The sequence below is a fragment of the Doryrhamphus excisus genome, linkage group LG3 (genome assembly GCF_037039965.1).
Source record: "Doryrhamphus excisus strain RoL-2023G ecotype Guam linkage group LG3, RoL_Dexc_Guam_v1.1, whole genome shotgun sequence".
Classification (NCBI taxonomy): domain Eukaryota; kingdom Metazoa; phylum Chordata; class Actinopteri; order Syngnathiformes; family Syngnathidae; genus Doryrhamphus; species Doryrhamphus excisus.
The window spans coordinates 18,827,878-18,854,433 of NC_136359.1; the positions used below are offsets into that span (position 1 = coordinate 18,827,878).

The 26,556-nt window shown below is 42.1% G+C and overlaps 4 protein-coding genes across 8 annotated transcripts in view; 2 read left to right on the forward strand and 2 right to left on the reverse strand.

Annotated features, from left to right (window-relative positions):
* Positions 1-18,854, reverse strand: part of pold2 (polymerase (DNA directed), delta 2, regulatory subunit) — a 20,051-nt gene extending 1,197 nt beyond the window's left edge. Inside the window, exons 1-8 of one of the 2 annotated variants that reach the window (XM_058069809.2) lie at positions 18,693-18,854; positions 1,963-2,196; positions 1,775-1,896; positions 1,582-1,705; positions 1,402-1,516; positions 1,130-1,328; positions 289-369; positions 24-181 (exon numbers count right to left, since the gene is read on the reverse strand). In XM_058069809.2, the coding sequence (XP_057925792.2) occupies positions 24-181; positions 289-369; positions 1,130-1,328; positions 1,402-1,516; positions 1,582-1,705; positions 1,775-1,896; positions 1,963-2,185 (1,022 nt within the window). In that variant the 5' untranslated portion in view covers positions 2,186-2,196; positions 18,693-18,854. Of the gene's footprint in view, positions 1-23; positions 182-288; positions 370-1,129; positions 1,329-1,401; positions 1,517-1,581; positions 1,706-1,774; positions 1,897-1,962; positions 2,197-2,306; positions 2,459-18,692 lie in introns of those variants that run through there. The other variant, XM_058069808.2, reaches the window with a different exon arrangement.
* Positions 2,907-4,562, forward strand: LOC131127685 (non-POU domain-containing octamer-binding protein). The gene has a single exon (XM_058069811.2). It carries the CDS (start codon positions 3,073-3,075, stop codon positions 4,327-4,329), a length of 1,257 nt encoding a protein of 418 aa, XP_057925794.2. The 5' UTR covers positions 2,907-3,072; the 3' UTR covers positions 4,330-4,562.
* Positions 8,152-22,167, forward strand: npc1l1 (NPC1-like 1). Its single transcript, XM_058069806.2, has 21 exons — positions 8,152-8,321; positions 9,071-9,232; positions 9,308-10,219; positions 11,580-11,873; positions 11,957-12,180; positions 12,259-12,359; positions 12,515-12,687; positions 12,849-12,977; positions 13,562-13,744; positions 13,842-13,956; positions 15,223-15,488; positions 15,570-15,659; positions 15,734-15,924; positions 16,737-16,864; positions 16,941-17,070; positions 17,147-17,202; positions 17,279-17,429; positions 18,042-18,273; positions 19,172-19,285; positions 20,214-20,376; positions 20,457-22,167. Exons 1-21 carry the CDS (start codon positions 8,280-8,282, stop codon positions 20,681-20,683), a joined length of 4,083 nt encoding a protein of 1,360 aa, XP_057925789.2. The 5' UTR covers positions 8,152-8,279; the 3' UTR covers positions 20,684-22,167.
* LOC131127680 (rapamycin-insensitive companion of mTOR-like) overlaps positions 21,279-26,556 on the reverse strand; it is a 22,351-nt gene continuing 17,073 nt past the window's right edge. The window contains exons 33-38 of one of the 4 annotated variants that reach the window (XM_058069803.2): positions 24,848-25,107; positions 24,517-24,723; positions 23,189-23,341; positions 22,998-23,121; positions 22,781-22,919; positions 21,279-22,710 (exon numbers count right to left, since the gene is read on the reverse strand). In XM_058069803.2, coding sequence (XP_057925786.2) covers positions 22,630-22,710; positions 22,781-22,919; positions 22,998-23,121; positions 23,189-23,341; positions 24,517-24,723; positions 24,848-25,107 — 964 coding nt within the window. In that variant the 3' untranslated portion in view covers positions 21,279-22,629. Of the gene's footprint in view, positions 22,711-22,780; positions 22,920-22,997; positions 23,122-23,188; positions 23,342-24,516; positions 24,724-24,847; positions 25,156-26,556 lie in introns of all 4 variants that reach the window. The other 3 variants (XM_058069802.2, XM_058069805.2, XM_058069804.2) reach the window with 3 other exon arrangements.

Consider the following 26,556-nt stretch of genomic DNA (forward strand, 5'->3'; position numbering starts at 1 on the left):
AATGTTTGTGTTTTGTTCCTCACCTCACTCCATCCACAGTGGCCTGGTACGGGTTAGAGGACAGCTGCAGGGTGGGGTAGACCGAAGACAAGGGGAACATGCAGCGGTGCAGAGGCTGCTGGGGCAGCGTGTAGTTGGTGGGGTCATACTGGCCGGGCATCACATCCACTGGGACCGATGCCTAGTGGAACGGGAGCGACGTTAAACTGCTCTTACACTTGTTGACAAACATGCAACTTCATGCTTAATTAGTTGTAACTAAACGAAGGTGGACATAGGAAGGCTCACCACAAGCTGTAGCAGCAGCTCATCCAACAAGCGGATGGCCTCCACACTACCAGCTTGAGTCTTCTTGGTCAGGTATTTGGCCTATTCACACACAAAACAGGAACTTTCATACCTATGGACAATTTGGAGTCGTCAGTTAACCTAGCATGTTTTGATGTTTAATGAAGATGTGCCAGCAGAGTTGAAGTGTCTACTATGGGACAAAGCTGGATAAGCACTTAACATTACGTAAGATGTCTTACAAAAATATGACAAGGTGAAACGACAAACACAGGCACCTCGTTCGCCACCACACTGCGCTTAATTAAAAGATTTTTTTTGTATTGTTCAATTAAAAGACATTTATTTAGTTCATGTCTTTTATTGTCATCATCATCCTCCTGCTGACCAACCTCATCTGGGTCAGTCTTTGTATCTTTCTGGCAATTCCATCACGAGTACTAAAAAGATGCTAACTAATATAAAGCTAACGGAAAAAGACAGGACCAACGGATGTAAAACACAATATACTACTCCCAGAATCAGGCAACTACAAAACAGCAAACCAGATTATGGGCACTGTTGGAGATTATGTGGTGAAAAGAATTTATGTTGGCAATTACAGAAAAAAAGCCTTGTCTTTAAGTGACAGGTTGGTTTCTGGTTGGATTCAGAGTTTTCCAACTTGTTCAAACTGTTTGAACTCCCTTGGCCCGTGGTAGTTGCTTCCTCCCAGAGAAGGGTTTTCATTTGTATAATCATGTTGCAGCTATCATGCTTCCTTTAAGGTCCTATAGGCATGTCACAGTGAAGTGATCAGTGGCTACTTCAAGTGCATCCTACATGGGGAAGTGCAACTCACCTTGACGGAGGCATCCTTATCCTGTGTGCTTTCACTTAGGAGGTTCCCCGCCATCAACACCCTTGAGATTGTCGCCGCCCCGCTCTGCTCCCCCTGGTCACCGAGCTGACCCGTTACCATGTCAACCAGCAGCTGAAGTCCAAGCATACTGTCGGCATGACTACTACCAAGTCCGAGCCCTGAGACCAGCAGCACAAAACTACATGGCAAAAGAAAAAGGATGGCCATTTATGGTCCAAGTGTTTGGTATGTGCGTGTGCGTCTAAGTATACCTATCTGCGCTGAGTGCAGGTCTTAGAGTCTGCAAAGGAAGATCAGCTGTGCAGAACTCCTCCACTGTGAACTTGCCATCGTTTCTCTCTGCTCCAAATACTGCAATGACGCTACCTGCATGCAATAGTTATCACTTATTTGCATGCAGTCTACATTTCCAAGTCAAACAGTCCTCTCACCTGTTACACACTTATCTCTGTCAATGTTGCCCTCTAGTTTGATTCTCTGGAGCTCGTCCTCCAGGATCAACTCGTCATTGTCACTGATGTATTTAGTTCGGGGAGGCTGGGGCAGCAGGTTATGCTGAAAAACACAACCAACTATGTCACAAATAACTCTGGAATGGGACTAGTGAAACTGAAGTACACTAACCTCCTCACTGATCTCTTTTAAGATGGATGGCTGCAGGTCCATACGCTTGAACATAGTCCCCACAATGACACACTGTTCTCCAGTGTGAAGATCACACAGTTTCCGGACGAGTACATCCGATCCTACACACAAAACAGATTTGTCTTCAAACACTAAAACACGTATACTGTGCGTATATGCATCCTTACCCCACTTTTGTTGGGCTTTTTCAGTGAGCAAAGGTCTCATCTGCATGAGTCGTGCTGCATAAATATGAGCATACTGGCGATTGAAGCTGCGATCCCCAACTCCAAAGCGCTCCGAGTGGGGACTGTAGGCCGGGGAAGCCCTCTCGAAAACGGGGGCCTGGTCCTCTAATGGGCGGCATAGCAGAGAGGAGCCGTCTCTTGAAGCGCTCAGCTCGGAGAACATGATGATCCTACCTACGGATTACGAATGTTATGTCAAATTATTAGCAAGGCAACGAGGTTAGCCAAATGAAAAATTATATATGACCACGGATGTAACGTTAGCATACATAGCCCTTTCTTACCTTTCTTGCCTCTTTAAATGTTGGCCTCAATTACCAAGAGTAAATTAAATATTACGAGTGTTCATAAAACGTTTGTTTTTCTGTAACAGTACAGGATTTAGAACTACTTCCCGCGAAATCCCCGCTCTGTCAAAGATGCTCTTTCATAGTGCAGATTAACCCTCATTACGACCGATATAGAAAAGTTACGCTAACTTTGTGGAACAAGACGCTGGAAATGCGGGGCAATGCTTTTATGTAGGCGTTTATAAATGATTGCAGTAACTCTTACCTTTAATATAAGTATATATAAATAAATCCGCCTCTCCGTATGCTTAAATACAATTCTTTACCACTGTGCAAATTGCAGTACAAATTACCCATTACAACCCCAATGTTACCGAGGACATTCTCTCATTTAAAACATCTCTACTACGATTTGTTTCCGGGCTCTTGTGTTCTCACGAGAGCTACATAAGAGGAAGGGGGGAAAACACACTGCAGGAAGAAGGTGCATGCTTCAAACAAAACAATTATAACATAATCTTAACGGAACTGTTATTTGAAGAGCACATGTAAATATATTTTACATAAACCCGTCATGTTTTTTTTCCTCAGTCGCAAAATCTTTACGTAATTCATTCAAATGTATCGGTCGCGTTGTTTTGACGTCACAATAACGTCGCCATAACAGTCACACTCGCCATTTTCAAGCATTAGCACACCGCGCTCTACAAAGAGATTGGGGATTTTTTTTCGACTCGGTTTTGAAAATACAGTGCAAAAAATGCAAGGAAACAGGGGCTTCCACCATAATCATGGCGCAAACCGCCACTCTGGGCAGGGCGACCAGGGTGGAAATACTAACGGCCAGGAACCTAGCGATACTACCCGCCCCAACGAGGCCTTAACTCTGGACCTGCAAAGCTTCAGGAAGCCCGGCGAGAAAACCTTCACCCAGCGTAGCAGGCTTTTTGTGGGAAACCTACCTACCGGAGTCACAGAGGAGGACATTGAAAAGATGTTTTCAAAGTACGGGAAGGCTTCCGAGATCTTTGTCAACAAAGAAAGGGGCTTCGGCTTCATCCGCCTGGAGACCAGGATCATCGCAGAGATAGCCAGAGCTGAGCTGGATGACACCCTCTTCAGAGGTAGACCCATTCGGATTAGGTTTGCAACACACGGCGCTGCTCTGTCTGTCAAAAATCTCCCGGAGTTTGTGTCGAATGAGCTCCTGGAGGAGGCCTTCTCGGTCTTTGGTCAGATTGAGCGAGCTGTGATCATCGTGGATGACAGAGGGAGGCCCACTGGGAAGGGAATAGTAGAGTTCACCTCCAAGCCAGCTGCAAGAAAGGCTTTGGATAAATGTCAAGATGGCGCATATTTACTGACTGCCTTCCCTCGGCCTTTAACTGTGGAACCCATGGAGCAGTTAGATGATGAGGAGGGTCTGACAGAGAAGCTCATCAACAAAAACCAGCAGTACCACAAAGAGCGGGAGCAGCCTCCTCGATTTGCTCAGCCGGGAACCTTTGAGTACGAGTACGCCATGCGCTGGAAAGCCCTAATGGAGATGGAGAAGCAGCAGTATGAAATGGTCGATCGCAACATGAAGGAGGCCCAGGAGAAGCTGGAGGCGGAGATGGAGGCAGCTCGACATGAGCATCAGGTGATGCTGATGAGACAAGATTTGCTGAGGCGCCAGGAGGAGCTGCGCAGGATGGAGGAGCTCCACAGCCAAGAGGTGCAGAAGAGGAAGCAAGCTGAGCTCCGGCAGGAGGAAGAGCGCCGGCGGCGGGAGGAGGAAATGAGGATGCGCAATGAAGAGATGATGAAGCGGCAGCAGGAGGGCTTCAGAGGCAACTTCCCAGAGAACAGAGAGCAAGACATGAGGATGCACATGGGCTCTTCTGGCATGGCTGGCGATAACGCTGCCCTCATGGTGGGCCCAGGAAACACTAACATGCCAGGAGGCCAGGGCGGCTTCCCCAGAGGCCACCCTGGACCTGGAGACTATGTACCGAACAAGCAACGCAGATTTTAAATCACATCCTTTTTCCAATTTGCATACTCAACTTTAGTTACCACACATCAAGAGTTACTTTTGTTTAAAAAGTGTCATGTTACTTTATTTTTCATTGTGTTGTGCTTTTGATGTTTTTAGAAACCATTTTCCAAACTTGACATTTGTGCCATGAGTTACTTTCTTACTTTTTTCATGGGTAGAAAATGACTCATTGTCTTGCAGAATTTTCTGTAATAAATTCCCTAAAGAAAGGATCTCACTTGAGACTCAAGGTTTCTCTTTCTTGTAGGAAAGAAAAATAGATCAAATGGATTAGATTGAACCCAGTCAGCTGGGTTAGTACAGTATTACTAATGCATTGGTTTCACTGAGACACAGATGAATCATTTACAGTTCCAGGGTGGCACAAAGTGTTGGCGATATGAGACTAAAACTAACAATGTATGTTGTAGATTGTCATAGTCATTCAAGGGAATTACCAGGTGTGAACTGGTAAAAGATATATATTTTGTGTGCGATTAGAGATTACACCCACCATTGAATAAATACCACATTATGAGGCATCAAAGCAGGAAACATCAAATAATGACTGCTATTCCCTAAAGTGTGCCAATGGGAATCTGAGTCATGTTCAAGTGAGGTGTCTTTAAAAAGAAATGTATGCTTTTTATTGGACAGCGATGTTATGGGATATGAAATCCATCCATCCATTTTCTTCCGCAATGCTTCCTTTGATCAAATAGTCAGCTAGCTGCAGAGCCTGTTGATGAAGATGGCTAACAGAAATATATATAGTACCAGACGTCGCATTAATAGTGCTAAGTATTTTTTTTTTATTATTGGTTAACTTTAATATTCATTAATTCATTTTCTACCGCTTTTCCTCACGAGGATCGCGGGGGTGCTGGAGCCTATCCCAGCTGTCTTTGGGCGAGAGGCGGGGTACACCCTGGACTGGTCGCCAGCCAATCACAGGGCACATATAGACAAACAACCATTCACACTCACATTCATACCTATGGACAATTTGGAGTTGCCAATTAACCTAGCATGTTTTTGGAATGTGGGAGGAAACCCACACATGCACGGGGAGAACATGCAAACTCCACACATAGATGGCCGAGGGTGGAATTGAACCCTGGTCTCCTAGCTGTGAGGTCTGCGTGCTAACCACTCGACCGCTAAAAAAAATATGCTATAATACATTCAAAGACTTATTCTAATATGCATGCATTTAGTTGTAATCAATGTTAAAAAAAATATATGGCTGGCACGGCAATACATTTTAAAATGTGGCTTTCACGGCTCTCTTAGCCAAAAAGGTTTCTGATCACTGGGTTATTCTATGCAGGGTCTTTGGAGGCTGGGGCCTATCCCAGCTGACTTTCGGCAATAGGCATGATACACCCTGCACTACTCACTAGTTAATCAGATATCACGTATACAGTACTCTATTCTTTCTTGTCAACAAACTGACTGCAGTCAGCAGGGGTTGCATTACTGACTAATGTATTGATTTCACTTAGACACTGATTAATCATTTACACTTCCGTGAATGGCACAAAGTGATGGCAATATGAAAATAAAACTATAAATATAAAACAATGAAGGTTTTAGATCACCGCAACTATCAGCAAGCGTCTACACTCCTTAGTAGGAGGCATCACAGCAGGTAACTTATCAAATAACGACTGGTATTCCCTAAGGTGTGTCGTATGAGGGGAATCTATGAGTCATCCATGGCTGCCTTCAATGTGTTCAATTGAGATCAACTTTTAAATGAAATATGTGCTTTTCATTGGACAGCAATATTATGGGATTCAAACACAGTAAGAATAATACATGTAAATACAAGCTTACACACCTCCATCCATTCATTCATTCATTTTCTACCGCTTATCCTCACGAGGGTCGCGGGGGTGCTGGAGCCTATCCCAGCAACTCCTATAGAGCAGCTACACACGACAACCAGCACAGAAAGCATTCTAGTTCTTCCAGAATCTGCACCTATTCAGCTGTATTGCAGATGACTGGATGGAGTTGGGACTGCACGGCGGACGAGTGGTTAGCGCGTGGGTTTCCTCCCACATTCCAAAAACATGCTAGGTTAATTGGCGACTCCAAATTGTCCATAGGTATGAATGTGAGTGTGAATGGTTGTTTGTCTATATGTGCCCTGTGATTGGCTGGCAACCAGTTCAGGGTGTACCCCGCCTCTCGCCCGAAGACAGCTGGGATAGGCTCTAGCACGCCTAAGCGGTAGAAAATGGATGAATGAATGAATAATAGTGAAAATAGCTAAGTAAAATTTTATAAAATTTAAATATAATATTCAAATAAACGTATGTAATTAATTTCATTTAAAATGAAATCCAGTTAACTATTCGTTGAAATTCAATCTTTGCCTTTTATTTTTGTCTGTTACATGGTGTTGATTGTCATGGAAACATTTGTGCAAAACAGTGTAATCTGAGTGTCTGATTAGATAGCTTAGATAGCCTTGTGCTCTTTCATCCCTCATCTTTTTTTTCTCAAAAAAGTAGGAATAAAAAGTCGCATATCATATAGTAAGAGGTGTTTTTCATATTTTGGCTATCCTGTTTAGCTTTTTGACGGGGGCAACATACTAAGAAGACCCTCGAGAATAGGATTTTAAGGCAACTATGAACTACTACATACAGTATATATAGTACATACAGTATATATACAGGGTGGGCTAGAAGTAGGTTGAGTGTTATTTGTGCGCATTTCACCTTAGATAACCATCCATCTCTTTTCTATGACGCTTATCCTTATCCGCTTATCAGGGTCGCAGAGGTTTCAGATATAAATAATATATATTATATAATATATATTTTTGGTTGCATGTTACATTAAAAATGTAAATATATTTTATGATGATTTTATTAACAGACAGCAATAAAAACGTGTTGCTGGTAGAGATGATATGTATGTATTGTGTCTGTTAAAAAAATAAATAAGCTTTCACGTTTTTTAACGTTACCATCATCTGAAGGTAAAATGAAGATGTTGGCAAGACATTTGGATCAATTACACAATGTTTTTCATATTGAAAAATGATGCCCTGTGATAGTGACTTCTCAGTACCGAAATTGCGCCCATTTCTTCTTGTCTTTTCCTGCAATCTCTCTTTTTTTTATCATCCTTCCAAATACTTGTGCACCTTTGCTCCTTTTGCACATGCAACGGCGGAGCTTCAGTCTTCACTTTTATCTAGGCTTTGACCTTGACATGTGATAACAATGTCAATAACAAATATAATCGTTGATTGGAGGATGCCATCCCTGTACTGATAAATAACACTGACTTGGCATGGCTGCTTGCTACTGTCTCTTTTTGGATGATGTAGCACTTTTGGGTTTTTTTTTCAAATCGATCACCTAAAATCACCCTCAGGTAATGGGCCGGTGAGAAGGGGTGGCCATTTGCAGCCCCCAAGAATATTCTATATATAGAATTAAAGGATTCAGGGCATATTAAAAAGTTGAATGCATGAACACATGAATATAATGAATATAATGTTGTGATTTATCCACACTCATCTTTTACCTATCCAGTATTATAATTGCTATCCCCACTGTTGCTGAAAGCTAATCCACCAGTCCCAGTGTGAGGATTTACAGTACAGTAAGATGTGGTTATCATTACAGTTTCTCCCATCTGCTTTGCAACTCTCCAGCAACCCTATCAAAAACCCTTCAAAGTTAATGATCACTGAGAAATTGATCATACATATCCACCATTGGTCAAAGCCTGCATCAGACCAGATAAGGTGTGACATCATAGGTTTGCTGACACTGGACAAGCCATGTTGTTTGTGCATCGCCAACACTGAGCAGTTAGACGGGCTGAGGGGGTGGCAGGACAGAAAGGACAACTTCCCCAAAAGTGGACATTCTCATGGTGACTGGTAGACTTTGAGTGTGTCTGAGGACTATTCTGTTGTCATGTGTCGCTTCGCAACACTCATCGCTTTTCTCTCTTGCACGGTGAGGCTATCTTTATCATTGACCATTTTAATATTTTACTCATTTTACAGTTGGCATACTTAACCGAGAGACTTTTGTAAGCTTTTTCATCAGATACATTTCATATAGATTAGAGTTAAAATAGTTATAATAGTTATTTATTGTGTTCTGACTGACTCAATTGTATTTAATGAGAAAGTGTACTCCAAACGACAGATTCATATTTGGCAGCTGCTGGACAATTATCAGACAATATCATCCTAAACACAATATTTCATATGAATCAGGAATTATGAAGGCATAATTCATGTCAACGTGATTAGCTTGAAGTAATCAACCTTGAAATTCACCATCAGCAATACTAAAGCTGATAATGTCAGGGCACAGTACAGCCACAAAGTCATTATAGCCTGCTAATATGTTTATGGCATGATATTTTCACGTGTTTAGAGAAAAACGACATACATGATATGATGGTCTTTATTAATCTAGTTTCGAGCTGCAAATATCCATTGTTTTCTTTTGTTAATAATACTAACTGTTCAAAGAAAATTGGTATAAGGTGTCATTTCAAATCTAATCATTATGGTCTTGAAGAAATTCCAAAAAGTCTTCAATTTGACTTGACCAGAAGTGCAATAATACCTCTATTGATACTAAACTATATATGTCCTATAAACAGTCAAGTTCCAATCGTAAGATCAGCACAAAAAACAGTCAGTATCTCAGGTATTGGTGTTCTAATTCCGATTGTGTTTCTGACTGTTCAGGTGCTGTCACAGGCCCAGCATGAACCCGGGTACTGCGTGTTCTATGAGGAGTGTGGCAAGAACCCAACAGTGTCGGGCAACTTCATTCAGCCTATTGTGCCCTGTTTGAATTACAGCCGAGCTCGGAAGCTGACGGGGGAGCACTACAAGAAACTCACAGAGGTCTGCAGTGAGACATGAAAATGGGCTGTACACGTTTGTGTACTTATATGTATTAATAATGCTCCGCATCTGCAGGTGTGTCCCATGTTAGACAACGGAGAGGGCTTCACATATGCCTGTTGCTCCAGCAAGCAGCTGACGTCCCTGGAATATAGTTTGGGTCTGTCCAAGTCTCTGCTGCTGCGCTGCCCTTCTTGTGCTGAAAACTTTGCCCAATTGCACTGCATCAACACCTGCAGTCCACACCAGAGCCAGACCGTCAAGGTCACAAAAGTCATGAATGTTACTTCCATGGGAAAGACCAGAGAGGCCGTGGTGGCGTACCAGGCGTACCTCTCCACCAGCTTTGCAGATGCGGCTTTCAAGTCATGTCAAAATGTCAGGATCCCCTCCACGGGAGGCTTTGCCATCGGTGCTATGTGCGGCAAGTATGGTGCCAAGCTGTGCACCCCCCAATACTGGTATGACTTCCAGGGAGATACCAGTAATGGCATGGCTCCGCTGGACATTGACTTCAGACTCATCAAGCCGGGAGAAACAGACGGAGTACCTGAGGGTGTGATTCCCTACAATGGACCAGCCTATAGGTGTAATGAGATCTCCTCCTCTGGGGGTCAAGCCTGCTCATGTCAGGACTGCAAAGAGTCGTGTCCTGTTGTTCCGCCTCCCCCACTCCTACCTGGACCCTTCAGACTTTTGGGCACGGATGGCTTCCTTGTCATTTCCATCATCTTATTCTGCCTCCTGATATTTGCCTTCGTCCTCTTCCTGTTGGTCTCTTGTTTGGTGAAGTCGCAGAAGAAGCAGGATAAAGACAGAGGAAAAAGAAAGACCAAGAACCAAGACCAGAACAGTAATCATGTGACTCAGCGGATCATTGATCCTTCGGAGGTGACATGCGCCGACAGGAACAGTATGATCGCTCAGGACTTCCTCAGCTCTGGGTTTCAGAGGTGGGGAACACTCATGGCCACGTATCCCTTCACGGTTAGTTTGTATAATTCATCTTGATGTGTTACTTGAACCAAGGAACTATTTGGGAACTCATGGTGTGTTTAAACTGGAGGCTATTTCTAGTTTGGGTTGCCAAGGTTTTTCAAAATCCCTGGTAAATGAGAAAAGTGTGGTGGAAATACGGGTTGCTATGTGCCATTTGATTGTGTCTTTTATTGATTGGGATAGGCTCCAGCTCACATAGAAATGGATGGATGAATGGTTTACAATCAGCCAAGTAGAGACAACTAATTAATAATAAGTAGCAGGCCACTTTCTGGTTCTGGTTCTGATAATGTTATACATTACAAATGGACAGATTGGAACGTACCATTTTGATTCTGTGATGAGGTGAACTCCATCATATCGTGTAACTATAGAGCCAGTATCGTCAGTATACCCATTCTGTTATTTTGCTTTTCACCATATACAATAAAACAATAATAATAATAATATATCACAATAAAACACAGCCCTGATTTTTAGGCAAACATGAATATATTTTTATCAACAAATTTATTTGTGAAAAATGCAAGAATATAGTAATATAAGGTAATACAGTCGTCCGTCACCACATTGTGGCTTCACTCTATCACAGTTTTTCAAAAATAAATCAATTCATAAATCATGCTGTGTCATGGTTGAATATGGTCTACAGTTAATTTTAAGTAGTTGTTGCCTAAATTAAGCAATCATAATCAATCATAAAAATGGTTCATTGAAATAAAAATAGAAGACGCATTTAAATTGTGAATGTTGTATTCTACTTTGGTCAGTAGGTGTCAGTAATGTTACTTTAATGTGAGGAGAGACAAACACCAGACTCTATCGCCAAAACAACAGGCTTTTATTGGCTTGAATGATCTCATAACAGGCTCAACAATAACTTTGTTATTTGTTATTAAAATGTCATAATATTAATGAATAGAATCAGAATAATAACAATAAGTCAATAGTTCAAAATAGTGCCCTCTGATTGGCTGGCAACCCGTCCAGGGTGTACCCCGAAGCAGGGATAGGCTCCAGCATACTCATACGACACTTGGTACTGATACAATCGATATTTGAATTGATTCGCCCATTGCTAATGAAACAAGAGAATTAATTTTTCCGACAAACGTTAGCTCGGCTACTTCCTGCATCTGCATGTTAAATTTTGTGCCAATATTACTCAGCATGTGCTGCTACTCCATAAAGTTCAAATGTTGACATTTTTCTTTTCTTTTCTTTGTCTTTTTGTCTGAAATGTTTACTGGTAGTTAATATTTTAATTCTGGATGTACTGTTTCACATGGATTTGTACACATACAACTTGGTCATCAAGTGAGTCATTCATGTGTCATCCTCGTTTAAGGTTCTCCTGCTGTCAGCCGCCATTGTGGTTGCATTCTCTGCTGGCCTTATGTCGCTTGAGCTCACCACGGACCCAGTGGAGCTGTGGTCGGCTCCCAACAGCCGAGCCCGTCAGGAGAAGGACTTCCACGACAAACACTTTGGCCCATTCTTCAGAACCAACCAGCTGATCTTCACAGCACCGGGGAGACAAGGACACATTTACGACTCTTTGGTCTTTGGGTCGCAGAACTTTAGCGGCCTTCTATCTAAAGATCTTATCATTGAACTGCTGCAACTGCAGAAAAAAATCCAAGTAAGCTCCACATAATCATTAGGATATCTTTCAAGCATTAGCAAAATTCTCCACACAATTAAATCCTGGATTTAATTTTCTAGAACATTGAGTTCTGGTCAGAGGACCTGAACCGCACAGCAAGTCTGAAGGATGTGTGCTTTGCACCGCTCAACCCGAACAACTCCACCCAGACTGACTGCGCAGTCAACAGCCTGCCACAATACTTCCAGAATAGCTTTGATAACATCAACGCAAAGGCGAACATGACCAAGCTGGGGGTGACTAAAGAAGTGGACTGGAGGGACCACCTCATCTACTGCTTGAAGTAAGCACTCGTACTCATGAACAAGACTCAACATGTAAAATCATTTGCTCAGAGACTTTTCTCCTCTGTCCTTTCAAGCTCGCCTCTATCCTTCAAAGACATCACTGCTTTAGGAATGAGCTGCATGGCTGACTACGGAGCTCCAGTCTTTCCCTTCCTGGCCGTAGGAGGCTATCAGGGTACACTCATTTCCCTTCCTGCCTGAGCTGCATCACAGGCTTGACACTCACTGCGCCTATGATTCTTACTCACATGTTCTGCTGAAATGAATTCAGAATTCATACATATTGAGAAAAGAATAGACTTTAGAACATTGGAACATTGCTCCACCCAGGTGAAGACTACACCAATGCAGATGCCTTCATCTTGACGTTCTCCCTCAACAATTATCCACGGACTGATGTCAAATTTAACGTGGCCATGCAATGGGAGAAAGAGTATCTGAAAATTGTCCAAGACTACCAGAGAGACCCTACTGCCAACTTCACATTTGCATACATGGCAGAGGTATGACACACCATGGACACTCACAGAAACCAAAGTCACAAATGTTTCAGTAGAATATCAAAACTTGTGGAGATTTTTATGGATCAATTTGACACTTCACACCAGCTCATGATTACTTCCACTCGCTTTCATTTTCCAACCGCATGTGTTAAAATACTCAGAGATCCCTGGAGGATGAGATTAATCGCACAACAGCAGAGGACATTCCCATCTTCATGATCAGCTATGCTGTAATCTTTGTGTACATCGCTGTTGCACTGGGGGAGTACTCATCATGGAGACGCATACTGGTAAGATTTAGCTATCTTCATTATAAAGCAATGGAATAACTGAACCTCTGAATGGACTGTATTTAAAAGCACAAGAGTCTTTATCCAACCTATCAAGGGTGTCCAAACTTATTCCACCAAGGGCCACATAATGAATAAGCGTAAAATGCAAGGACCACTTGGATATTTTGTAAACCATCATCTAGGTATACTTTCCTCCCTGGTGAAGTGTTCCGGGCATGCCTCGGGCCAGACCTAGGATACGCTGGAGGGATTATGTCTCAGAGCTGGCCTGGGAACGCCTTGGCATCCTCCCGGTGGAGCTGGAGGAGGTGGCCGGGGATCGGGAAGTCTGGGCTTCCCTACTTAGACTGCTGCCCCCACGACCCGGACCCGGATAAGCGGAGGTCAATGGAATGGAGTGTAAAAACAGGCGCACTTTGGACACCCCTGCTATATGATGTGTCAGGCATATAGTACTTATCTCTGCAAACATCTGCATAGCTTTCCAGTACTGGCCATTAAGTTGCTTATGCAATACAAAACATGTGACATAGAGAAATGAGTAATTTCACAATTTTTCCTTTCACGCTTGTCTTCTATAGGTGGACTCAAAGTTCCTGGTGGGAATGGGGGGTATCTTGGTGGTTGCATGTTCAGTGTTGGCTTCCATGGGTTTCTACTCCTGGATCGGCATTCCCTCCTCGCTGGTCATACTGCAGGTTGTGCCTTTTCTGGTGCTCGCTGTTGGAGCTGACAACATCTTCATCTTTGTTCTGGAATACCAGGTATCTTTTCCGTACAGTCAATCTACAATCTAATGTTTGTTTATTGTTTTCTACAAAATCTGCAATAACATTCGGGGGGGGGGTTAAATTCCGCTAGAGAGATGTCCGGAGGCCCGGAGAGAAAAGAGAGCAGCAGATTGGCCGTGTGCTTGGGAGCGTGGCTCCGAGCATGCTCCTGTGTAGTCTCTCGGAGTCTGTCTGCTTCTTTCTAGGTAAGGACCTGACAACATTTTTTAGAATGAGTATTAGAATGGGGATATGGTGATGTCCGTGGCTGGTGAGGTAGGGTACAGCGATGTATTGACAACATGCTGACAAACAAAAATTGCCATCCAACTCAAACGGTTGGCTCTGCTTGCCCACAAAGCTGAGAGGAGGGGCTTGCCGCAGGGAGACCCCTGTCATCGTCACACACTTTTATCATCATACATTGAAATCCAGTTCATTCATATAGAGACATCCATTGCATCCCAACATTCTTTTTTTAAAATAAAAAACGATTCTATTTTGAACACATTTTTACTCACTCGTCACGACATTAGGTACACCTGTACAAGGATGACATTCAGTACACAAGCGCTATTAAGACTTCCACTCAGTATTGACACCGAAGTAATATATTGTTTATGAATTAATATAGTTATTTTTGAGGCTGCATGGTGTATGAGTGGTTAGATCGCAGCCGGGCCATTCGATTCCCTGCTTGGGCATCTCTGTGTGGAGTTTGCATGTTCTCTCAGTGTATGCGTGGGTTGTCTCCGGGTATTCCGGTTTATAGGTTAATTGGCAACTCCAAATTGTCCATAGGTATGAATGTGAGTGTGAATGGTTGTTTGTCTAACTGTGCCCTGTGATTGACTGGCGACCAGTTCAGAGTGTACCCCGCCTCTCGCCTGAAGACAGCTGGGATGGGCTCCAGCATGCCCGCGACCCTAGTTAGGATAAGTGGTATAGAAAATGGATGGGTAGTTGTTTTTGCACTGGTGAGAAGTGTGTCTATTATTTTTATTGACTATGCTACATGGGAAAATATTTTTTATTAAATTATAATAAAAAAATTAAATCTCAAAATCATCATTATTGCAATAAAACCTACATGGTGCAACAAAAATTAGATTGTAAAGGTGTACCAAATGAACATAATGTATTATTTTGCTGATACATGACCTCTGTTAGTGCACTAATTCTTGGTATGTATTTGTGTATATTTTTGTGTTATTTCCCAATTTTTACAAAAGGTGATAGTATGAGTATGTTTCACTATGCAGTGATTCTGAGCTGTGTCACATACAGTATATTGCATGTGTGATATGCTTAAATATTATAAGATTGGATGAATTTCTCTGCCAAAAAGACATTCTTCTGTACAAAGCGTCCCCTTGAACAGTGTAGGATGTGAATGCCTTTGTTACCATTGATAAATGTGCCTAATGTTCTGAGTGTATACTTTGTGTCTAACATGTTGTTTTGTTCCCAAGGCGCTCTGTCCACCATGCCTGCAGTGAAGTCCTTTGCTTTATACGCCGCTCTGGCTGTGCTCATGGACTTTGTCCTCCAGATGACAGCCTTTGTGTCCCTCCTGTCGCTGGATGCCAGGCGCCAAGACAACAACCGATGTGAGCTGTTGTGCTGCGTCACTGTAGCAACGCAGAAATCCAACAAGCCCAATGAGGGCTTCCTCCTACCGTTCATGAGGAAATATTACGCCCCTGTACTGCTGAACCAATACATGAGATTCCTAGTGGTAGGCATTATTATTCTTATTCTTAAACCATACTGTAAGTCAACCATCTTCTAAAGGCATTATGACCCAACTTCTCTCCAGATGTTGGTGTTCCTCTTCATGTTCAGTGGTTCTCTCTACCTCATGTTCAGTGTGACCGTGGGTCTGGATCAGGAACTGGCCATGCCCACGGTCAGTCCAATATTTACTCATGCATACTCATCTCTCTTAATGAGACCATACAAGTATATTTTCTACTGTTGCAGGGCTCTTACATGCTGGATTATTTCAAGTACCTATACAAATATCTGGAAGTAGGAGTCCCTGTTTATTTTGTGACAAAACGAGGCTTCGACTTTACCACCGTGGCAGGCATGAATGCCGTGTGTTCCAGCGTGGGCTGCGACCAGTTTTCCATGACCCAGAAGATTCAATACGCCACCAATCACCCTGATATGTGAGTTCTTCAATTCCATTGCTCAGTGGAAGACATGAATGGCCATTATCTTCTTTTTTTTCCCCTGACAAGTCCTTGAACCTGCTCATATCATTTTAGCACCTTTCACATCCTCACAGTTGGATCTGATAATCAGAATATCAGTTATGTCATCTGCCATTAGTTGATAAAGGTCACCTCTCCCTGATTGTGATGAGAAACATATGTTCAAATCTTGTGGTTGTCCTTGTCCTTACTGTATCACAGTATATTGACACAGGAAGGATTTAGCAAGTCAATACTGTAATATAATTATAATTATTATATTATTATGGGCCTGCAGCAAGTGAGTAATGAGTGGCTACCATTGGACTATTAACTATTGCACTATAACTGCACTATTGACAATTGCTTTTAGCATTTGTTCTCTCGCTAAATTTTAGCATTTTGCGCATCACATTGCGATTTAGCACTTGAACAACCATTTACTGTAGCAAGAGATGTTCCCATCTTATCACGATATATCCAAACAAGTTGCACTGAACATTGTAGAATGTTAGCTTTGTTTGCATTTTCCATAAATAGTTAAAAATATCGCTCTAAAACGCTGGGCCAGAGATTTGCGACAAGTGGTAGACCCATTAAAAATTTCTGTGGTTATATCTATTAGAAATGTTCAAGTGTGATCGTATTATGTTCCTCATTGTAATGTGTGTTAACATGCAGTTGCACTGAAAATGGTTCAGCCCTAATTGTAATTGGCATTCATTTGTTAAATGTTCCATTTCTCCCATCGTTATTAATGATTAGTCATGTGATTATTTGGTCTGCAGATCATATTTAGGTATTCCTGCAAACTCCTGGGTGGATGATTTCATTGATTGGCTAAATCCTGGATCAAGATGTTGCCGACACTACACCTTTGGTGTAAATTTTGGAAAGTTCTGCCCTGCAGACAAATGTGAGAATGCTGCTGAGATATATGGTAAAGCATGTCCATTTTAGGACTTTGTAATGACCCACATGTCCTATCATAGCTGCTTTCCTCTGTGCACGCAAGTGTATGGCCAAACCTCCAAACGGTGTCCTCAGGCCCACCGTGAGACAGTTCAACCACTATCTACCTATCTTCCTGGGGAACAGGCCTGAACTGCACTGCCCCAAAGGGTGTGTGTTGTCCACACAAACATACTACTATGCCAAAGTCTCCATGCTCACAATCTGTGCTTCCCCCATAATAAAGTGGACTAGGAGCTTACGACACGGCTGTGGTGAAAGATGAAAACGGACAAATTATCGGTGAGACCTTTTGAAAATGACATCATTCTCTCAAAGACATTTGGTAGTGATGGAACTTTCCCGCCTGCCCACCCAGCTTCTCGCTTCATGGCTTACCACACGCCTCTGACCAACTCTCAGGAGTTCACTGCAGCATTATTGAAAGCCAGAGAACTGGCTCAGAGCATCACTGACGACATGAGGAAGGTGCCTGGAACTTCTCCAGACTTTGAAGTCTTCCCTTACACGTAAGAAATTTCATTTTTTGTACATCACTCACTTTTTCTGTGCAAAAAATGGAGGGTTAGAAACCGCTTTGATTTAGGTATAATACTGTACCATAGGAACTTAAAATACAAAAAATATTTACCTAAATATTTACCTATGTAAGCCGTCTTATTATGTTATTTCTCTTCATTTTTTAACTTTCAGAATGATTTGGAGTGCATGAGAAAGTGGAAATGTTTCATTAATAAGTATTGCAAAAAATCATCAGCAACAGAACCAATGTAATACTGGGGAGTCGGCATTAATACAAACAACACCATGGCAAGTCTAACATGCATGAGTTTCATATCAACAGCTCCTAACACAATCAACATTTGAGTGCGGCTACTGCCATCGTGTGGCGTTAATAAAAACTACACCAGGAGGTTGCCTACAGCCAGGGTTAATTAGACACACTCTGGGGAACACGCTCTCGAAAATTGTTGTTGCATAAACTAAAATCGACTTACACTGTATTTGAATTACAGACATGTTGGAACGACACCACGGTGCAATCTGCTGGACGTGTTGATGCACTGCCCTACTTTCTCCTTGACGCTGTTCTCTATTGTCCTCTATTGTCCTCCTACCAGAGTGACCAATGTGTTCTATGAGCAATACCTGACTATCGTACCTGAGGGCCTCTTTAACATCTCACTGTGTCTGCTGCCAACGTTTGTGGTATGCTGTCTGCTGCTGGGCTTGGACCTGCGCTCTGGTCTGCTCAACCTCATCACTATCATCATGATCACGGTGGATACTGTCGGGGTCATGACACTCTGGGATATCCATTACAACGCAGTTGCCCTTATCAACCTGGTTACGGTACGTTCCCCTTCCATGGGGGAATGAAAGATGCTTTAAAGGGGAACTGCACTTTTTTTTTTTTTAATTTTGCCCATCCTTCACAATCCTTATGTGAAACATTAACACAATTTTTTTCCTTTTTCTGTGCATTATAACACAAAAAAAGAAGTTAATTTCAGCTAGCTTACAATGCTGTCATTGGGCTACACTTATTTCGCCCTCTAAAAAAACTCTAACAAAGTTGCATTACACATACTGTGGTCATGCATTAACACGTACACTGATTAAAAAAAACAAACATGCAATAGTTGTAGTATCTTGCCGTAGTTTGATGATTAAAAACACTAGCGAAACCTATTTTCTCATTTTCGCATTGCTACACAGACTTATGCTAGTTCCATCACCAACAGCAGCGTAGATACAGCAACAACACTTACGATGTCCGCTCTCATTGGGATGGCCGTGTGTTCCAGTCCCCAGGTAAAAAAATGCAGCCGGCAAAAAAACATCTTGTTGAGTTTTTGTAGCGAAATGGAGAGCTACTATAGTTATCCACTCTTCTGTGAATGACACCGTGACTGGCGGTTAGCTAAACGTCGTGTTAGTCCGCGAGATAAAAATAGTTTTCGATGTTGGTTGCTACAACAATAATACCGCTGTAGCTTGGTTAATATACAAGTATATAAGTGTCAAAATAGGTATTTCCCATGCTAGCTAGCTCATTTAACTTGTTTTCTTGAATGGACAGAAAAGGGAAAGAAATATCTTCATGTTTCACATAAAGATTGTGAATGAGTCATTACTCTGTGATTTACATTGAATATTTACTATTCATTATATTAATGTCTTTTGTGGTATTCATTGAGGGCACATCTTGAAAATGTAAGTGTCATGTCTCGAATTCAATTGTTTGCAGGCGGTGGGTATCTCTGTGGAGTTTGTGTCCCACATGACAAGATCCTTTGCACTCAGCACAAAGCCCACTCGTGTGGAGCGAGCAATGGAGGCCACAGCCAACATGGGCAGTGCAGTAAGTTGAATGGATGGAATACAGTGTAGCTCTATGCTATTCACTGGGGTTCCGTGGAGGAACCACCCGCAAATCATGGCCGGTTCTTGGGTTACTAAGGTTGGGCAATATATTTTATAGACCAGTATAGATTCTTCCAATGATAACAAAATGACTGATACCAGTATAAATGATAAACGGAAACAGGCCCATTTGACCAATACTGGCATTGTGAGGAGAAAGAACGTCCCTGTGGGGGAAGTATCCACTCGGCAGACTGCTCAATTGTGGCACAAAATCACTATAAACACTAAACCGCCTCATCCCGAACTAAACAGATTGAAATGCTGATAAACACCGGGGAAGCGTGACTAAAAGCTAGCAAGGTTAACCTCCAATTTTGGATCAACATTTGCAATAAAACACACGCAAGTATATTTATGTCTTAAATAACTTATTTACTCTAATTATGCATACTATATTGGGTAAGTATAGGGGTGTTATTTAATGTCCAGCGGGCTCTAATGTTAAAACTGTATTTACAAGGTCGTAAAAAATCTTTCTATGCTCTAAATATGAAAATATTCCATTTATAAGTAGGAAATCACTGTGGAAATTGACCCAACTGAGATAAACGAGGGGTTACTGACAGTACTGTACTTACGTTTCACTTCTCAGCATACAACTATGTTGTGGATACAACTACGAAAGACCACCAAACAAAGTACGAAATCTCAAACACAAAAAACATCAGCAAAGCATAGACATAAATATGTAAAGATTGTGGGCTTTCTAACACTAGTACATGTATGCTGTATATTTTACCTGTATTATCATGTATATATAAATTCTAATTATTTATAAATTACCTATTTCCTGACCAGAAATTCGTAAATTGCTGACAATGTGTGTCCACCAGTCTTTACAATGTTTGCTTTGAACCCTGAAGGTGTTTGCTGGTGTTGCCATGACCAACCTACCCGGAATTCTGGTGTTGGCTTTCGCCAAAGCCCAACTCATCCAGATCTTCTTCTTCCGTCTCAACCTGGTCATTACACTTTTGGGGATGGCTCATGGACTCATCTTCCTCCCTGTGGTGCTGAGCTACTTCGGTTTGTCTCTTGTTTTCTACGTGACAATAGGTGTTATATGAACTGATGAGTGCATTCACTTCTTGTGTTGCTTGATGCAGGGCCTGATGTGAATAAAGCAGTGCTGCTGCAAATCCAGCAAGGGAAAGCAAAAGCCCACCAGGAGCCAGAGCGGACAAGTAACATGAGACAGTTCTACGACAACATGAGCTACCAAGACAATGAGACGAAGGAGCGAGTACACTCCAAGAGCACCAAAGCTCGTGTGAACACCGACAGTCCAATGCATATTATGGAACACAAGGAGGAGAGAATTGACCGCTTCTGAGCGGAACAACTACAAAGACTGTTTTTCAACTCAGATGAGTAAATACCTCAATAACAAACTGAAGTGGAGATGGACAAACAATAGTGGGGCGAATATTTGTCTCCAACTGGTAGTAATTAACCTGCCTATGTACCTCAATCACAGGTGGACAAGATGAACACAACATGGAGTTGTGAAATTTTCTCTTTACACTAATGGACACTAGTGAATATACTGTACAAATACTGGACAAATATTCTTGAATTTTCTACTTTTTATTGAATGTAATTATTTTGCGTATGTACTCAATATTAACATTGTTTTTAAGTAAATAAATACACTCCAACATTTTCACTAAATCTACAATATGTTGGACATTGCACTTTTAAGCCTGGGTTGCAGTATTTTTTAATTATGATATACTCAAACACTCTCCCTGGTTTGAGAGGTAGAAATGTATACTTTTGCGCCATAGATGTTGCACACTCGCATAGATGGAATTGGCTCACTGATTATAGATTGTATTTGCTGTTATTGGATACAAGCTATATTTATGTTGGAAGTCCTACTGAATGAATATCGATTTCCTCGTCACACTGTTTTTCGGGTGAAAGAACTGGAACAAATACGTGTATTTAAATTTTTGTTTTTATTAACAATGCATCCCTTTGATAGGATTCTATGTTTCTTTAGGTCATCAACGCCCCCCAAAACATACTGTACACAATATACAGGGGAAACCACAATTCAGGCAAAAAAAACTTATTAAATTATAATACAGTCTTGAGGAAAAATATAAATAATTTTTTCTTCTCTGGTTGAGCTCACTCTATGGTACAGACATATAATAAATAGATCGGATCTGACATCACTCAGCCGATCTATGAATCATCTCTCTATGAGTCCATTTGTGTAGCAGCATTAGAGCAAAAAACAAGCCAATGGAAAAAGAGATGAGTTGCATCCTGTCTCCATGGAAACCTTGTCCTGATCATTTCCCCTTCCCTCCTCTTCCATCTCAGCCACAGACAGTGATAATGTATGGTGGAAACAAGAGTCTAGGGTATTTCTACTCTGACAATATAATGGCAGCATTTAATGGCAACCTATCTTAACAAAAAAAAAAGTTAAGGTGACAACTTGGCCCATGCGTGTTACACATGCAGAGGGAGTGAAGCACAGAGGAAAGGCAGGAGGTGCTAAATCTGTCATAAGTCATTCTACACAATGTCAAGCCAAGATCAACACACCCCTGACCAGAAAACTCATGCTGACCAACAATGCAAGGGCTGAAGAAAAACATTAAGGATGGTAATAACTAGCATAAAATGACATGCTAATCTCCCCATGTACTGTGTAAGGGTGGCGTATACTGTATAGTGCTGAAGATGACACAATACCACAGATGCTTGATTGTCTGAGATACAACAAATAGAAAAGGAAACTACAGACCAGACGGAAAATGGGTGATGAAATACAAACCAGATATGTAAAAAAAAACAGCAGGACCCTTTTTAGTGTTTTGTTTCAGAAGGAGAAAAGCACACATGATGTGAGGAGTCACTGGGTAAACAATATGTCACAACCTCTGCAAGGAGAGAAAATGTCAACACAATCTTTTTTCTTTTGTCCTTTTGAGCCAGTTTGTCATTGTGATGTATTATTAAGTGTTTCTCATGATTGCCAACCCCATCTGAACACAGTATTTGGTTCAACTGCTCCTCTTTTTTGCCTATTAAAAAAACAGAAACAGCATTAGGCATACCGATCTTCATGTCCAGCTCCTGTTTGCTGGAAGAATGGCGAATGATGTTCCTTCACCCTCCTCTCCTATCTGTTTCTTGGCTACTTGTTCTCTGTTTTCAGCAACAGAAGCATGCCAAATGTTCTCCCACCCCTTCAGTCCTTCATGGGCCATAGTGTGTAGGGTGGCATGATTAGGGGACACACAGAGGGGAGGAGGATGATCAGGATTCTACAGGAGGCTCCCCGTCTAGTTCAACAGCTTTTGGTAGCTTGGTCAGTATTGCCTCTGCCTCTTCGTACATCTAAAAGAAAAAATACAAAATAAATATTCCATCTACATAAGACGAAAGGCGATGAAAAGGCGGAACTTACTGGCATGAACTGTACATCCTGGAAAAGCTCCTGTATGAAACGTCTGGAGGTCAGGCGAAACATACAGTGGGCTAAGAGGTGGGACACCTCGGAGTACAGGCAAATGTCATCAAATGCATATGCAAACTTCTCCTTTATCCTGAAGAGAAATATTGTCATGCTTTAAAGAAGGCAAGTACAACCAATCAAGCATGACGAGTAAAGAAAAGACAATTACGTGAGAAGTCCAGTTTCGTGGCCTTTGGTCCCAACAGACGAGCTGAGGTTGATAATGAGGCGAAGCACCTCCTTCCTCAGCAGGACACGCGAGGCCGGTCCGTCCTCTGATATGGCCTTGCCGCCTACAGAGTACCACATATTAATAATGTATTGTGTGACACGGCCTGCTCTGCTTGATCACATTCTCACCAATGACAATGTCACTCGGCGTGGGCGTGCCACAGATGGAGCCTTGTGACACGGCGGCGTCGCTGCATCCTGACACACCAGAGTACTTGGACTGAGGCATCACTTCCAGACGATGGCCGGTCTGGCCTCCCCAGGACGGAAAGTCCACATAGTCTGGAAGAAGGAGGTTGTGTTGATGTGTATCTCAGTACATTACCACATGCAAAACTTGGGAATGTTTCCCATACATTCATTTGTGCCACCACAGATGGATTTGGCCATACCAGTCTTCCCTTGCTATAGTCTGTCTCTGTCTCTTTTTATATATATATATTTTTTTTTTATCGCCCTGTACATTCTTGATGTATTGAAGTATATGATATGTATATGAATTGATGTATTGAATTGACAATTAACTTTGCAAAGCTATAGATAAAGATATACCTGTCGGTTCATATGAATAGAGCCAAATGAAGTCACTTGATTTTTAGGCAATTTGTTTTGAAAATATTTCTTATTAATTTGCACGTTCTATACATAGGAATAGTTAGAGAATAGAAAATCTGTTTATAATTTTCTAAATAACATTTTTAACAGCTCTGTAGACATGAAATAACACCCCTTTAGTTACTTTTAGGGCTGCACGGCGGTCGAGTGGTTACCACGTAGACCTCACAGCTAGGAGACCAATTAAATTCCACCCTCGGCCATCTCTGTGTGGAGTTTGCATGTTCTCCCCGTGCATGTGTGGGTTTTCTCTGGGTACTCTGGTTTCCTCCAACATTCCAAAACATGCTAGGTTAATTGGCGACTCCAAATTGTCCATAGGTATGAATGTGAGTGTGAATGGTTGTTTGTCTATATGTGCCCTGTGATTGGCTGGCGACCAGTCCAGGGTGTACCCCACCTCTCGCCCCAAGACAGCTGGGATAGACTCCAGCACCCCCCGCGACCCTCGTGAGGAAAAAGTGGTAGAAAATGAATGAATGAATAGTTACTTTTACACTCCTATTATTCTGTGTTACATCACTGTGTTATGCACAGGCTACGGGATCACTGCATGGACATACAGTAAGAGATGGCTGCTACTAGCCGAGCAAGCTACCGCGCTAATGAGTTAGCCTCTCCAGTTTATGTATTCTAAACTTAAAGTGTTTCAAACAGAGTGGGAAGGCAGACAAAGTAACCAAAAACATACCACTTCCATGTCATGGCTGACATGCAGTGTCTCTCCAATGTAACATTACTGATACTGATATGATTTGTCTTTCAATATTTTATGAAGCAACTTTCGAGTCGCGATGTTAGCAAGGGACAGTGTACAGTCTTGTACAAGTGTGCATTCTGACCTGTTCGAGGCTGCGTGCTGTTGGTGGGTGGCTGTGCAGGATATCCGAGGACAATGGCTCCTACACAGTAGAGGCAGTTCTCCTCCGTGTGATCCTGCAGTCCGGTCTCATCTGAGCCCACCGTGTGGTTTGGGCAGTCGCCTCGGTTCACAATCAGCTCTGAGATACTGAACTGTTGCTTCAGTATTGGGACTGCAGGACGATCGCCTACAGAGGGAAGGATGACAGAAGGAACTCAACCAATCTATCTAATAACCGCTTGGTTTATTGGCAGCTTGGGAGATTCAAATCACCACAAAAATATATAAATCAGACAAAAAGCAACTTTTACCATCTCCATCGCCAAAGAGGAAGCGTTTCCTCTCCTCTGACGGTGGACTGATCCTCTGTTGAAAGTACGCTGTGTCTCTGATATGGAACATATCATTGATGTTCACTGGCAATGCGAGGCCGATGTAGTCATCACTGCACCCATAGGTGGCGCTCGAGACCATGGAGCGCACCGATGAGCAGCGCTGAAGGGTGCTCTGGTTGATGGGGCTGAGGAGCTCCTCTTTATCAAGAGAAGCAAAGCTGAGGGCCTTGAGGAACCTAGGGAGGTTAAGAGGAGAGGTGCGTGAGAGGATCTGGGGGGAGAGACTAGGACAAAAAAGGATGAGAAGGGGAATAGCAGCAAAATGGTAGATAAAAAGCACAGAGACAGGTTTAGTGAGAGTGATGTTGGAAAAAAACGCAGCATGCTGTCATAACGTATTTTGCATGGTGACATCATGTGATGCTGCTATCATATACAACTATAAAAACCTTTAAAATGTAAGCGCTGAAAGACGTCTTAACTAATGGAGGAAAAAATTAATAAAATAAACACTCCTAATGTATGCGAAGACATAAATGTATTGTTATTCTATTCCTCATATAGTGGCCCAGGCTTGTATGCATTTATTCAATGGCAGGTAGTGTTGTGTTTCCTCATACAGTCCTTTGGGGAACGCAACACATTTTGGTATTACCTGTTCGCCCTCACTCACACACAATATGATGCACAGTCTCTGCCAGAGACTAGGAAGACGGAGCAGAATGAGTGTTGCAAACTTAGCGAGTTAGTAAGTGAGTTAGTAAGTAATCAGACCACTCTAGATACTTAGCAACTCGCGACAAAGTCCAGCCTCTCTAGCCAAGAGAATTTTGGTGACTCCGACATGAAAGCACATATCGCTCTTCTCAACCAGCATCGAGTGAGTCGACTGAGAGGGAAGTTAATTTGTTGTTAGTAGTACAGTGGAACTTTGGTTAGTGTCAATTTGTTCCCGAAGGTCCAACTAACCAAATAAGGGAACCTAAGGGAACCAAATACATTTCTCCCAAGAGAAATAAACACAAATCCAATTAATAATTAATAATACAAAAACATGGACATCAGTCACCGTTCTGCTTGAATTGGCTTCTCTGCAAAAAAAAAAACCAAAAAAAAACACCCTATGATCTACTGCTGATTTATAAAGACCCGAAAAGGCTAGAAACATTTTTTTCCTGGTGAAAGAAGAGAATCTAAAGTTTCTTTACAAAGTTTCAATGTTTTTGTAGTCCTAAAACTCAATATTCTGTGTCTTGAAGGTTCAGCAAAAATGCCCCTTTCTCTTACCGCTTCCTCTTTCAAGTCAACTGTAATCGATATATGTAACTTTACAGCGCCCGACCCTATTTCAAAAGGCATCTAACTTTTAAGAGGACACTCAGAGCTAGTTGAATACTCAACACACTGCTGTGCGTCTCTTGTGTGTAGTAGCAGCTACTGGAACACTTACTGTCAATCCATGTAGGTTATGGCAATGTGGGAGTTCATAGAAACTAATGAATTGTTGTGAGATGTTGCAACAAGACATAGAGGAATTCAGTTTACCAGATATAAAACCGGTCCATTAGACACACGTTTTATAAAAATATGCTAACATCCAGCAACTCAACAACCTACAAGGGCAGGGACTGACTGACATTAAGCTCTACAGGGGTCTAAGCACTGGTGACACACCCTGTGGGCAA